The following is a 14,640-nucleotide window of genomic DNA, read 5'->3' as shown; positions in this document are numbered from 1 at the left end:
TTTGGTTTTGGTTATGTCTTGCATTTTTTGTTTTTGTTGGTGTGCAGTTGAGTGCCTTTCCTTCCACCCTGTTTCTTATTTTCCACCTACTCTTCATCTTTGACTGCACAGACACTCTCTCTGCACCTTCCGCTCCTGCTCTGTCGGAGGCGCAACTCTCTGATCCATTTGCACCCGAGCCTAGCCCAAGTGCCGTATCCACAGAAATACCTCCTCCTTCTGGCACTTCCACAACTCTAGCTGCTGTATCTGCTGAAGTTGATCTTTTTGGAGGTTAGTTTGGTTGTTTTTCCCTTCATAATACTTGCTCTTTTAAGCTGTTCTACCTCCGGATCAGATAATAGAATACCGTACCAGATCAGCAAAACACAGAATCCATAAAATGCTATGTTCATGAAATCTGCACATAGTGTTGTGGTAAGTAGCATGGGTAAAAGTGTATTATTTTTAAACTTGTTGAAACAAAAGGTACTTTAAAGCGTTGTAGCATTCATGTTTTCACATTCACTTGGTGCTTCTCAGAAACAATACATATATTAGGATGAAAAACTAGCACCGTCTGCTTAAGGTGGATCCACTTAAACACTGCTACCATCAACAGACTGCATTGTGGGGAATGACTCACCACTGTCCCTACCGCTAATGACATCCAGTACACACAGTGCAGCTGTCACGTCAGAGGAGGATAGCTCTAGAAGAAAGCTCCCATTCCTCTGATGCTGTAGTGTAACCACATTCCCGCCTTCTGCTTAGTGTGGGGCAGGGAGCCTGAGGGAAGTCCTGTCCTGTGCTCATATGTAGAACAGTGGAGATGGTGCTGGGCAATGGAACTATATTACCCATTTGAACAACACTACATAACCATCCACTGCCACTTGCTGCATGCCCCATTCCCCCCTCTCCCCAGACTGCAAGAGCAAAGAGCTGCAAGGGAAGAGCGGTTCAGAATGGTAGCCAGCGACAATCAGGGTTTGAGGTATTGGACAAGGAAGGCTGTAACTGAATAAGGTGCAAGTCTCATCCAATCAGCCCTAGCTCTGTGTGTCCAGTACAACCTCATAGGCCAAGTACATTTCCATGTGCTTAGGAAAAACCATCTTTTAGCCAAGAAGGGTATTACATGGTTGATACTGAGCATTTTATCTGGGCCTCCTATACCCATTATCTGGGTATAGGAGGCTGAACTTGGCATATGATGAAAACATCTGGTTGTGTGGTATGGAGAGTGTACCATAAAACAACTATAACTGCCATATTGGGCTATGCTGTCATAAGATAGACGTGACAATCAATCACTTTATTTTAGGAATTTCTTGCTGACTGAGAAATGCAATTGTTAAAACATTAAAAGTAGTTACCAAATGAAATCTAAGACTAAGGGAGGAAGACCCATTTTAGGAAAATAAACCGATCCATTTCCTTGATTGTTGGTCGTCAAGATGATCAATGCCCATAGTACTTCCGCTGTAGCTTTAGAGGTTTTTATTTTATCCCATGAGACTGCCAAGGCCAAAGCAGGTCAGTAATCCAATGAGTAAAAGGAGCTTTCATTATGCTCGAAGCCTTGTCAAGCATAAGAGTTAGGTGACCCTGCTAAACATTTCTAGTTCTTAGTCAGGATATGAATATATTTTTCCTAATTGCCTTAAATGTTTGCCAAATAAGAAAATGCAGAATGGGCTTAATTTCTCCCGGACAAAATGTGCAGCAGCACTCGGAAGCTTCCGTTCTCAGTTGCAATGGGCAACACAGTAAAGGGCAACTGTTATGTAGACACGTTGACCAATTTTTTGCAGGCCAATTCAAATATTTTGAAGAGTTCCTTGTGGCTGGGAGGAAACAATATTCCCTCACAGCAGGTTTAACGTAACCGCTTATCTGACGAATATGCAATACAAAGTCTGACCTTTTCTGAGGAGAAGGTAATGTTTCACTCCCATGAAGAAGTTCCGGTGAGCTGAATCAGTAGGAGAGGTTAATGTCTGTGAAACATGTTTCTACATACCTCGTCCCTGGTACCCGAGGCGCCATTTTCACTTGATAGAATCTCTTGGATAACAACTCTTGTGAGGGCTAGAGGTGGGTCAAAATCTTCCACACTGTCAACCCTTGTCTCTCTATGTAAAGGGGGGCTTCCCGTAGCCCATTGATTGCCCCAAAAATCTTCGTAGAAAGTTATTCTGGAGTCTCTGTTGGACAGAGCGTGATCCATACATAGCAAATGCCTTTGTACTGCCCTTACATATTTTCTGCACTGGATAAAGAGGCAAAGCTCCAAACCATTTTGAAAATTTAAAAAACATGAGCAGTCGGAAAGCGCTGTGTTTAGGTGTGAATTCTATTTTAAATATGTGTTTCTCTTTCCTGTTTAACGCCATTCAAATATAATGCAGTATTTTGATGCTTTGTCCCCATAATTATAACCTTAGGTGCATTTACATTACCCGGTAAGGCTTGTGCATACACATAACTGTACTAGATAAGCCACGGTCAGTCAGTAGCACATACAGACCAACTGTGACACTTGACACACTCGCTAGAATATGATGACCCTGCTGTGTCCCTTGCATATCGTGGTTTCACCTCTAGCATAGCAAGGCAGCACTTTGGTTAATAGATCTGAATTAGTAACGTTTTGTTGTTTAATTGCTTTCATTATTTCACTCTGAATTGTTATCTTCTTAAGTGATGTTTCCTGTAATGTAATTCAGACCATAGTTCATGAGACAAAATCTTCTTGGGATGTAATTTGTAGTCAAAGGTCACGCGATGTCAATGTGGTATGCATCATTTGAAATGACTTCCTCTACCACTGTCATTTGGAAAATGTGTGCGTCTGTATGCTATAGTGTGTTGGCTTGCTACAGCTGCATAATTCATGAAATGTGCAAACACAAAACGATTGGTGAATTTAATCGGTTTTATACATTGAATACTTTTTCCAATGCAGTGTAGTTGAAAGGGGGTGGACATGTTCTTCTTTTGGAGTGTTCAAAAGCGTATTTTGTTTCAAATAGGCTACATCTTTTTGTGTGCATTATTATTCCAGCGGCAGCCAAATCTAGAATGCTTAGCTTTGCCGCATGAATAGTTTATCGACCTAAATGCTTATATAATTCCCAATTCTGGAGGCTTGAAGCAGTAAGGGCCTGGAGAAAGACATATGATGTCAGCAGAAGCCCAATAACCCTCCTCGATAAACTGTCTTCAGATTTCCTGGTCCATCATTGCATTTAGTCAGAAATGCCGGATTTCTTTCACTTTGAGGGCTGAATAAAGAAATCACTTGTTCAACAGAATCTCGGTGCTCAGAGGGAGCTGTAAGGAACTCATGGTGGCAACAGTAAGACAACAGACACAAGTGATCACAGTTCAAGGGTCTTTATTCAAACAATATGCAGGTTGGACAAAAAGGCCTAAGCTAAACCTAAATCTAAAATGGGAGCAAGCATCGACCATCAAATGAAAAATAAGGCAGTCCTAATGGCATCTTGTCAAAATAAAAGGCCTATACTAAGAAAACCCTATTGCCAATTCCTTACAACTAAGTACAGAAAGAGTGGGGGATAAGGTTTTCAATAAAGAAGTGTTCAAATAATATGTCAGGATGGGCTTTAGCCAGGGGTCTCCCTTTCCCACATTTTAAGCACGGGGTAAGGTAGTAGTCCTGTGCGTAGCACACACTCAAGCTTTCCCAGCTCGAGCTGACAGTTCATGGGCAAGTATCAGATAATTCCTTGGATAAGTCTCTTTCAACAAAGTCGTCTGCCTCCAGGGACCCGATGGGTTTAAAAAATAACAAAACAAAAGTTCCTCTCAAATGTTCGGTGGATGATGTCTTCACCCCTGGGTGCCCCTCTTCCAGGCGCAAACCCACAATGAGTTTCTATCAGTATCAGGACCTTCGAGGACCTTGTGTATTCCACAAACAACGTGCCGCCAACAATCTCTGACTGAATGACAGAAAGATTGAGATCCTCCTCATCGGCATACCTTCACCCTCCTTTCCTGTCGCGCGTTGGCTGGCCTCCCTTGGCCCTCTTCTTACCCCCACCTGCGAGACTAAGAACCTTCGGGTAATCTTCGACGCCACACTTTCCTTTAATGCTCAAATCTCTGATGTCTCTAAAAAGTCAAACTTGCAACTGCACCTCCTCAGAGGTATTCTTCCTTTCCTCTCCTTCCCTTAGAAGCTCACTGTCTCTCGAGCCCTGCTTCTCTCTAGGTTGGATTATAATGCATCAGTCTCACTGCCCCATCCTATCTATCAGAAACTATAACCAAAATAAATCTCTGCCCGCCCCACAAGAAGCCACCATGCTAACCAACTCTGCGTACCCCTCATAAAGAGCCAACGCCGGCGGCATTAGCTTCCCCCACATAGCACTAAACTCTGGAATGCCCTCCACAACGCACTCGGAGCAGAACCTTCCCTACTCGCCTTTCGCAAATTCCTCAAAACCACACTATTCATATAACCATCACTACACCTTGGCGCCCGAGCCCCCCTCGCCGAAGAACCACAAGTTGCACTATATATACCATCTTCAATGTACCTTGTAACCCCAAGATGAAATACTACCTATATGAATCATGTATATCCAAGATGAACTGAAAATGCAAATATTAATAAGCCTTCCTTTGTAACCATCAATGTATACATGTAACAGCCCCACAATGCCCTTTGGCTGATGTGCGCTTTAAAAATACGAATAAATAAATAATATAAATAAATTGCAACAGCTCTTTCTAAATCTACCTGCTTCTACTCTCCGCTCCTTGCAACTCATCCAGAACAGGACTGCGAAACTTGTCCTTGGCCTCAAGCCCTGGGATCGTATCTCTCCAGCCCTGAAATCTCTTCATTGGCTCCCAGTGGCTGTGGGGATTAAATTAAAGACCCTTTGCATTGACCATGAGGCTTTTTGGGGCCTGGGTCCAAAATACCTTTAACTCTCCCTCCGTAAATACCTTCCCTCTCGAGCTCTTCGCTCCTGCACCTCCAACTCCCTCAGGGTCAGTCATTACTAAAGGAGCTGGGGTAGATCTATTTTCGGCTGGGACCTCCCACTGGAACAGCCTCCCTGCCACCATGAAACTTGAGGAGAACCATCTCTGGGTCCGGAAGCCTCTCAAGACCTTCCTCTTTGCTTCTGCCTTCTCTCCTCCTCTGCCCTGCTAATCTGCTCTGCTTCAGCATCGTGTACTTGGCTACCCTCTGATTTCGGGCCCAGGTACTTGCTCACCTTGACACACACCCGCACTGCCTCCTGAGAACCCTTGCACTTGGGTCTGTATCTGTAACCCTACAGTCCCCCCCTTTTTCTGCACTTATCAGACACCCCCCGTCTGTGCCTTAAACCTAGCCACTTGCTGGCTGCACTACCACTGTTGCATCTTAGCTCAGCACTCTCCACCCCCCCACTGCACTGTCGCCCTTCCCTCTGCCCTGCATTTGCACATTCTCAATGTCAGTGGGCCTAGTAAGATCCTTGTTTTTGTTCTCCCTTGTTCCCCTTCCTTGCCTCGTCGCGCTCTGAAACATTTGTGTATGAGCGCAATATAAATAAAATATCAATAAACACAAAGTTCTGTTCTATGAACACTTTGGGTGATGGTTTCACCCCTGGGTCTCCCTCTTTTGGGCGCTGGCCCTTCCGAACACTTTGGGTGATGGCTTCATCCCTGGGTCCCGCTCTTTTTGGCGCTGACCCTTCAGAACACTTTCAGCAATTTAACAAGTTTTTCATTGACCTTTGGATGGTAGCTTTGCACTCCTGGATCTCCCTCGGCCGAGATAGGATACTAGAAAAAAAGGGGGGGGGGGACTTCCTTACTTTTTGTTTTACAATTGTTTCTCGCTTTCAAAAATCTCAATGTCCTTTTAACTAGGTGTTTGGCCTTTGCCCCTAGTTGTCGGCTTCCCTCTGCCGGGTTCACTCTCGCCAACTTTGCAAAACACTTCACTGTGGACACCCCTCAGTAGGGTTACCTTCTTCCTACACACTGTTTATGGGGCATTGGCTTCGCCCCTTTCCATCAGCATGCTGGGTTCTGTCCTTTCAACCTTTCTGAAACAGTTCACTATGGGGCTTTAGACTCTACCCCTTCTCGTTAGCATCCCTCCACCGGGTTCACTGTTGCCAACTTCATCAATCGTGCCTTTCTCAATCACCTGTCTGTCAAAGACTTTCAACGTTACAGAGGATTTTGCAAGACCCCTGTATGACCACTTTCACCTTACCCAAGGCTTTTTGGTGTTAGCAGTTTTCAACAAACACGGGCTTGACCAGAGTCTCTCGAGTAAGCACCCACGTGGTGCTGGATCCCTCTGCAGCTGATCTCTCCTTTAGCTCTTGCACAGCCTTCCGGTCCTTGTAGTTTCTACCAAAATAAAGGGGGGATCAGCCAGAGTCTTTCACACAAGCACCCACGTTGCCCCGGAGCACTCTTCAGTTGGTCTTGAAGGATTTGCTTGCATCTTGTAATTTCACCACTGGGCCTCCCTCTGTCGGGCTCGGAAGCTTCTTTTCAAAATGTCAACATTTTTAACACAAACAAGCTTTTGGGACTTCTAGTCCTATAATGCATTTGGGTCCATTTTGCTCCCAATTTGTTGCTCCCCGAAATGGTACTTTGTCTTTGGGCGCTGCAGGAACCAATGGGGAATATCTGTAGGAGGTCAGGGTCTCTCCCTCTGCCCCCCAGAGACCTGGTTTTGCCTGCCTGGCCCAGGGGAGGAGTTTAACTGTCAGTACCGCCAGGCAACCCCAGCTGCCCCTGGTCTTGCCTTCTGGAGGGACAGTTTCCTCCTCCACACTGCAATCTCCTCTTAGGTAGCAGGGGCAGTGTTTGGGCAGTTTTTTTTCTACTCCTCCTCCAGGCCTCCCAAGGTCTCTCCAGCTCATATGGGCTCTCTCTGGTAGTTTCCCGCATCCCGACTCGCTCACAATGCTGTTCCTGGCTGCTGCTTTTATAGTCACAGCTAGAGTTAATTGGAGTCGGGTGTGAATAGTTGTCCCTCCCTGTCTGACTCTGCCTGACCTCGTTATAGGGACAACATGGAGACTGCCCATTGGAATCCATTGCCCATTGATTCCAATAGGTAATCCTCATGACTCCCATCTGCCCCGTCCTCGTCCCAGTCCTTGTGGATTTTAATGGGTAAATGGGATTATGGGAATTGTAGTGTTGTGGAGAGGTAAAATTCGTTTTGGGTTTTAAATGTAATTTGGAGTTCCCCTGTTTTCTCCGTCTTTTCCGTAAAGGAAAGTGCTGAGCGGGGATGGGATTTTGGTAACAACATCCCATAAAGACTGCTGGGATATCGGGTAGGGATTCATTGGAAAAAATGGGATACCGCATCTTGCCTAAGGTCGCTCCTCTCGCAGTCTCAAAGGACCCACTGCCCAGGTGATCCTTGCTCATCCACCCCCAGATTTGGGATCCAAGAGCGATGGCCCTCCCCTGGCTACCTGAACAAAGGATCCCCGGGAATAACCTGGGAGAAACGCCACAGGTTTCCCACAGAGCACATGATGTCCACTTACTTCAAAGAGTAAGCAGAGGTCTAAGATTCGAGCTGCACAGCCATTTCATCTGACCTATATAATGGTTCTTAAACCCTAAAAGAGAAGCCTCTTAAAGTTAGTGGGTATTAATCAAAGTCACTACCTAGAAAAGAGTCATAAACTGTTACACATGCTATGAATGCCATCCGACAGATGTCTATATACATACTATCCTCTCGTCCTGCACTACACAACCCAGTGGCTGCCATTGCAGCTAACCTGCTCCGGCATACAGATTTCCTCCAAATGTGCCAGAGTGACAGAAGCATAGCCAAGAAGCCTGAACCAACCAAGTGGGGTTCAGGCAGGTACAGTACACTTTTAGTGAAAAATTGGGTAAAAAGCCAGACAGTTTTCCAATTGGTTTGTAGGGTAACTACAGATGCAACTCACCAACAGTGCACAGGATAATTTCCCAACACGTGTTCATGATGCCTTTTCCCACAATATATCCTAGTTTAAAAATATATTCCTGCTGGCTATGCCCATCATTTTCCATGATGGATGCATCAATATATGCCAGTTCTCCCTTGGACATACTCCTATTTACTTTGGAAAAAAAGCCAGTAATGATGCTAGAAGAAAGTATGTCCACATTGGTTCTGCCTTTATATGGCAGTATCCCTGCATAAGAACATATTCCTGTTGGCTTTGCCATAAAAAATGCCATGCAACAATATAGAAACATGCTCAAGCTGGCTGCAACAGCATGCCTGTCTTAACAGCATCATAACACATCAAGCTTGCTTTATCGTAGATGCCCAACAGAAGATGCCATATCATAGTATGAAATAGCTATACTGGCTGCACCAAAATGCCAGTGTAGCCACATAATGACTCTCATGCCTGCGTTATCAAAGATGCTCATTAAATGTCATGCCACCGTAAGAAATGGCTAGACTGACTGCACCAAAATTACGGTCTATTCCCCTTCTCCCTCGCATTAGCTGCTCGGTCGAGCACAAACACACAAGCGCACACCACCACCCACATACCATTCCCTCACTCATTCAAACACCATTGACCTAAGCACCCATACATTCGCTCATTCATACCTGCGCTTATTGATGCATCATGCAGTCAATTATTCATTCACACACACGCATACATTTGTAATAAATTCTTCTTGCCTTCAGCCCTGGACCGGACTTTACTCTTCTCTGTGTGCGAGCCTCATGGGGAAACCGGGAAGCCCACCAGCTCCCGAGCCACATGAACCAACCAGCAAAGAGCACATCCTGCTTCCTGCGCATGACATGTCACTTCCCTTGGTCCTCTGAATGTGCAGGGAAGTGTGGGAGCTACCCTACAAACACATTCAGAGGTGCAGTGCCCCAGTCTGCATCTCCAATGAGACAGTTGAAGCTAGTCCAGGAGTAGAAAGCAGCTGGGGAGTACTCAATGTTTACACATGGCTGGATTTGACCCTCCATAATGTGCTAGGGTACTAGTGAGTCGGCGCCCCCTTGCCCGTTATGAACGAGCCACCACTGGTACTTCCGACCTGCATCCATCAACACCACGGTTTCCGCATCGGCCTTGCCGCTATTCGACAAACACACACTTTCAGCCTATCTTACAGAGCCATTCACAGCGAGGCCAACATTATTACCAGAAGTACGCTATATAAGACCACTGTATATTACATTACATTAGTTAACCTCAAAATCATCTTGTTGCAGCCATACCTCCTCTTTGGCTTCAGAGTCGAAGGAACACATTCTGATGAAGGTGCACTAACTTCACTAGAAAAATCTTTGCCTTTTGACATTCTGGCCTCGTTTGCAGTACTTTTGAACAGCTATTACAGCACGTCGATCATATAAAAATGTTGTATGAACAACAGCTATATAAAAAATTAGCTTGCATAAATAGGTTGTTCAATTTATTTAGTTTTATAGAGTGCAAATGAGGCATCATAGTGCTGTATAATTTTGCAGCATATTTTCATATGATGAGAAGCAAAGAAACCGAAAAAGGGTGTATAGGTTACTGCATACTTAGATTTTTGATGGAATAATCTAAAATTATACATTTACAATGTTGTTTTTATTTTATTATTAGTGTTTAGGAAACCAGGTTAAACATTAATGTTGGCATTACCAACATTTGTAGAATTCACTTTTTATAGGTACGCTTAAGTTTCTCTCGCTGATCTGTTTGTGTTTTTTGAAGAGAGAATCGTATGTGACTTATATAATTGCTGAATGAAGTTTGATTGATTGTATCTGACTTATATTGACAGTTTGTGTTGAATTTGTCTCTATGGCCCTACTGTTCCTAACATAATGTGTGTGTTTGTGTGAGGGCTGCAGATGTTTTAATGCATTTTTGCAGTTTATTTTTCCTTCCTCCCTACTGCCTGTCGAGTGCGGCCGATCATATTGTGCTTTTTGTGCAATGTTTTTCATTATACTGTACATTTATCATTTCAATTGCCCCTCTCACTCTATTGCGCACGGCTGAATTAAGGATGTGTTGGGGGATGCCGATGTGTAGGTGTATTTTGCAGTACATTTTTCATTCCGTTTTTGGCTCCTCACTTACTGAGGATGTACAGAAATAGCAATAGTTTTTGGGCCTTAAAGGTGAATAGCCGAGTCAATTTTCTGTGACGTGTACTACTTATGTTTTAGATCTTGGAATGTGCCAACAATCACAATCTCAAATTAAAGTAGACTATTCGAAAATATGGTGGATTAAACATTTATTTTTTTCTGCCTCTTTGGATATTCCCTTTCAAACACGTTTCCTTCAGCAGTCCTTTTAGGCAGGAAAACGCTAATAGAGCATGAATATTCAGATTTGTCGGGATCAGCTGCCTTGCAAATTTGGTGAACTTTCATGAACGATAACGGAAGGAAAGCATTTTGGCCTTTTCCTATGTAAAGTTCCATGTAATCTTACCTGTAAAGTTACAAATATATAGATCAATTTTTGTGAGGCAAAATGTATGAAGGTCATTCAGTTGTAACCCCTGACAAAACACGACACAAAAATGTACCCTCAAAGATTTCATTAGAGTAATCAGAATGGGGTTCAAATAAATGCCTATGGTCCTCTCTTGGAACAAACAAAGCAAAATGGTGGCAGGATGGATTGAGCTATAAACCTAAAAAGGATCAGCTGTGGATTTCTTGAGAAGAGGATGCACAAAGGTATGCTTCAGAGGGGAGGAGAAGGCTCCTGAGGCAAATGAGAGATTGCAAAAATCGGCAAAGGACGGAGCAAGGGTAAAAATGTGGCCCTTGATGGTTTTAGAGGAACAGGGATGAACCTGTTTTGATGAGGCTTTAATAGATCGGACTTGTCTAGCGACCTCTTCAGGGGAGAAAAAAAGAAAGGACGAGAAAGAGGGTGTGGGGTGGCTGAAAGAGCATCAGCACGCACAGAAGGAGAGGAGGGGCACGGGAGGAGAGAGTAGACAGGTTGACCTGGGTTTTTGAGATAAAGTGAGAGGTGAGGGCATTGCAAAGAGCCTGGGAGGCAGCAGGAGGGGTAGAGACTGCAGCTAGGTTGGCCAGCTCCTTGCAGATTTTAAAGAGTTCGGCCGAGTTGTTAGATGCCGCAGAGACACATGCTTGAATGTGGACTCTCTTCTTGGTGAGGACAGAGAGGCGGTATTGCCTTTGGAGCAGGCGACAAGCCAGTTTGTCAGAGGATGAGCAAGAAGCCCTCCATTTCCTCTCTGTCGCCCTACACTTACGTTTAAGTGTAGCTAGGTCAGAGTCATACCAGGAATTGCACTTGGCTTTGGACTTCAAACAGATCCTCAGGGGCAAGAGCACCAAGAGTATCAGCAATAGAAGAGTAGAGCAGAGAGAGGAGGGGAGAGAAGGTGGCAGAGATAGCCTCAACTGACACACGCTTCATTGGCCGGATATTCAAAGAAGGTGGGTGGCAGTGTTTGGGGTAGGCTTGGCCTGGGGGGAAGAGAGGGAGAGATGAAAGGAGAGATGGGAATGATCGCTCCAGGAGAGAGGAGTGGTCAGAGGGATGGAGAGGAGGATGTCAGAGGAGATCAAGACATCAAGTTTGTGCCCTGCAGAGTGAGTCAGGCCAGAGGGGAGGATAGAAAAGGAGAGGGAGTCGCAGAAGTCACGGAAGAGTACCGAGGTGAAACCAGGAGAGTCAAGATGGATATTGAGGTCACTGTGGAGGAGGAGTTGAGTGGTAGATGCCAGGAGGGGAGGAGTGGTCCGCCCACTCAGAGAAATGAGGTGATTTGATCAGCAGGCCGGTAGATGGTAGCTGCGGTAAGAGAATGGCTGGGAGCAAGAGAGAGCCTGCAGACAAGGCATTCAAAAGAGGAGTAGGTCTGAGTGGGAATGATAGAGGGTGTAATCCACTCAGGAAAGATCAGGGCTATACCCCAAATGGAGAGGGAGGATCTGGGTGCGGAGAGGATCTTGTAGCTGTCAGGGACGAGAGTGTCAAAGCTTGTGACCGAGCTGGCCGTGAACCATGTCTCAGTAAGACCACGGACATCGAGGTCAAGTTCTTCAGGGAGGTGGCAGATATCAGAGGAGTGTTTGACAGCAGAGTGAGAGTTGAGAGTGGCAAGATGAAGAAGGCTGCCTGCCTTAAAGAACTTCGGGTAGGGGTACAGATCAGCGGTACACCCTGCGGAGAAGGAGCCCTAGGGGGGGCAGAGGAGGAGGAGAGAGGGGGCAAGGTAACCAAGGGGGTAGAAGGGAGGACAGCAGGAGATGAAAGGAAATTGATGAGGCGAGGGAAGTGCCTATCAAAGAGGAGGCGATTGGCCTGAGGGCCTTGGTCCATGACAGTGCCATTAAGATAGACATTAATGATGTCTTTAGAGGAGTCAAAGGAAGCCATGAGAACTTCACAACGAGTTCCACCATTAATGGGAGAGGAGGAGACCGGACAGAGCACAGAGATCATATGTAGAGTCTATAGATCTGGCGAAGGAATGACAATGAGGAAGTCGGTGAGTGTCTGTCTGGAGGAAGAGTTGAGTAGGTGTTGGCGATAGGAATGCCAGAGGTTAAGATTCATTCGAAACCTTCCAGCCATCACCTCTTTTGTTTTTTCTTTCTCACCCCGAGTGGGACGGGTATGCCCAGATGTGGGTCCCGTGCCTGCTGGGCCTAGATACCCAAGCTGCTACTCACTGATGAGGCCCAACAAGGCTGAAAACATGTTTAGGGATGCTTGTGGTCTGTCTCGTGCACAAGGGATGTGACCTAGCAGTTCGGGCTGGACTGACCCTTTTGTGGTGGGCCCAAGCCTGATTTGGATATGGTCTTACCCCTTCTGTAATGGCTTGGCAGGTGAAGAACTATGGTCTGGAGGGTTGCCCAGAGCAATGCCAGAGGTTAAGATTCATTTGAAACCTTCCAGCCATCACCTCTTTGTTTTTGCGTTGGCGATAGGAAGACCATGGTTGGAGGCCAAGATATCCTTTTTGAACTTCTTCCTGCCAGACTTAGTGAGAAGAGAAGGATAGTCAATAGAGAAGCAGTTGAAAAAGATAGAAGAAACAGAAAGCGCCATGGGAGTGGTAGCGAGGAAAGGAGGGAGATATAGGGGGGTAAGGCAAGTAGGTATGGAGCACAAGAGAGCGGTAAGGCAGGAAGGTGTGGAACAAAAGATAAAGGTGAAGTCACTGGGCCGGCAAGCAACAGTTTACAAGCAAAGTACAGAGAAGTTAGCAATGGACAGCAGCATTTTACTTTCAAAACAAAAGCAAAACCAGAAAAATGTGACTTTCTAAAAAAAAGCAAAAACAGCAGAATTTGACTTTCAAAACAAAATCAAGAAGAGCAATGTTTGACTTTCCATTGAGTTCAGATGTTAGCAAAGAGTTTTAAGAGGCAGTACGAATCAAAATGAAAACAAGGAAGAAACAGGCAGAAAGAACAGTGAAAGACAAAGGTGGTGGCAGTGAGTCCAGAAGGAGGGAACTAACCCAAAATTAAGGAGGGGACATTAAGTGGATCTCTGTTCCGATGTGCCGGCTAATCCGTGTCCGCAAATCTCTTACTCTTCAAAGAACAGAAGCATCTGTCTCAAAAGAATTGGGTGCATGGGGAAGAAATGTAATTGTGAAAGCAGTGCCTTTGCATATGCATCAGGTGCCACAGGATGGAGTGCAGGAGGAAGAAGAGAAAGTTCAGGCCAGGGTCGGACTTGGAAAAGAAATTGGGCCAGACACCCCAATAAAAGTGGCCCACCCCTCTCCTCAAAAAAGTGGCCCTTAAACCATCATCCGTGAATTGCGTCAATTCACGAATTTACAGAGAATGCTACTTATAGAGGGTTCATGTGTCTGTTGCATGTTATGGTTTGTGTAAACACTTGAGAAAGTGATAACATTCCTTTTTGTTCTTTTTTTTAAAAAAAATCATCACATAGCTAAATACTTATTTTGCAGAACCAGACTCATGGCATGTCTCCTCGTTGCCACTGGTAATGAAAATAGAGTTGCATTTAATAAGCAGTACAACCAAATGATGATACCGGAAAGTACCAGTTGTATTTATGCTCAAATATTACATTACAACACACCTCGTAAAATAACATAACTTTGCTGCATAAAGTTATGTGACAAGGTCCGTATTAATCACAGTATTTACTGGCATCAGTCAGGGCTACAATCTATAAAAAAAAAGCAACCCACAAAGAATAAAAAAGTGTCCTACATTTGTGAATGCCATCGATTCAAAACTTGCAACACATTACCTTACCTTACAAAATGGCACTGTGCGTATTTGAACCTACAGCATGCACTGTTTGAGAAAACTGGGAAAAGTCACAGCCAATTCAATCAGTTCTTTGGAACATAGCAACAAAAACGATATCACAGCCACCCTGCTTGCTATCATCTACACAATTCCAAGGCAAGTCTGTGCTCATGTAAGCCACACTTGTGTGCCCAAAAGGTTTCAGAAACAAATGTGGACACTAGTGTGGGCTGGCGATTGCAAATCCTCAAAGTGTAAGTGTGCACTGCAAATGCCCTGCCCAGCTCGAGGAATGGAAAAGGGCATTGCAGGAGAGGAAGCATGAAGGGGCAGGGGGTAGGAAGATTTGGACAAAAATTAAA

At 45.0% G+C, this 14,640-nt stretch overlaps 1 protein-coding gene across 1 annotated transcript in view; it reads left to right on the top strand.

Moving 5' to 3' along the window:
• The window catches only part of SNAP91 (synaptosome associated protein 91), a 1,173,930-nt gene that overhangs the window by 838,183 nt on the left and 321,107 nt on the right, over positions 1–14,640 (top strand). Inside the window, exon 16 of the mRNA XM_069606330.1 lies at positions 112–273. Coding sequence (XP_069462431.1) covers positions 112–273 — 162 coding nt within the window. The remainder of the gene's footprint in view (positions 1–111; positions 274–14,640) is intronic.

Source organism: Ambystoma mexicanum, chromosome 4p (assembly GCF_040938575.1).
Source record: "Ambystoma mexicanum isolate Mex_15411 chromosome 4p, UKY_AmexF1_1, whole genome shotgun sequence".
Taxonomy (NCBI): Eukaryota; Metazoa; Chordata; class Amphibia; order Caudata; family Ambystomatidae; genus Ambystoma; species Ambystoma mexicanum.
Note: the sequence above shows the minus strand (reverse complement) of the source record. Positions and strands in the feature narration are given on the sequence as shown.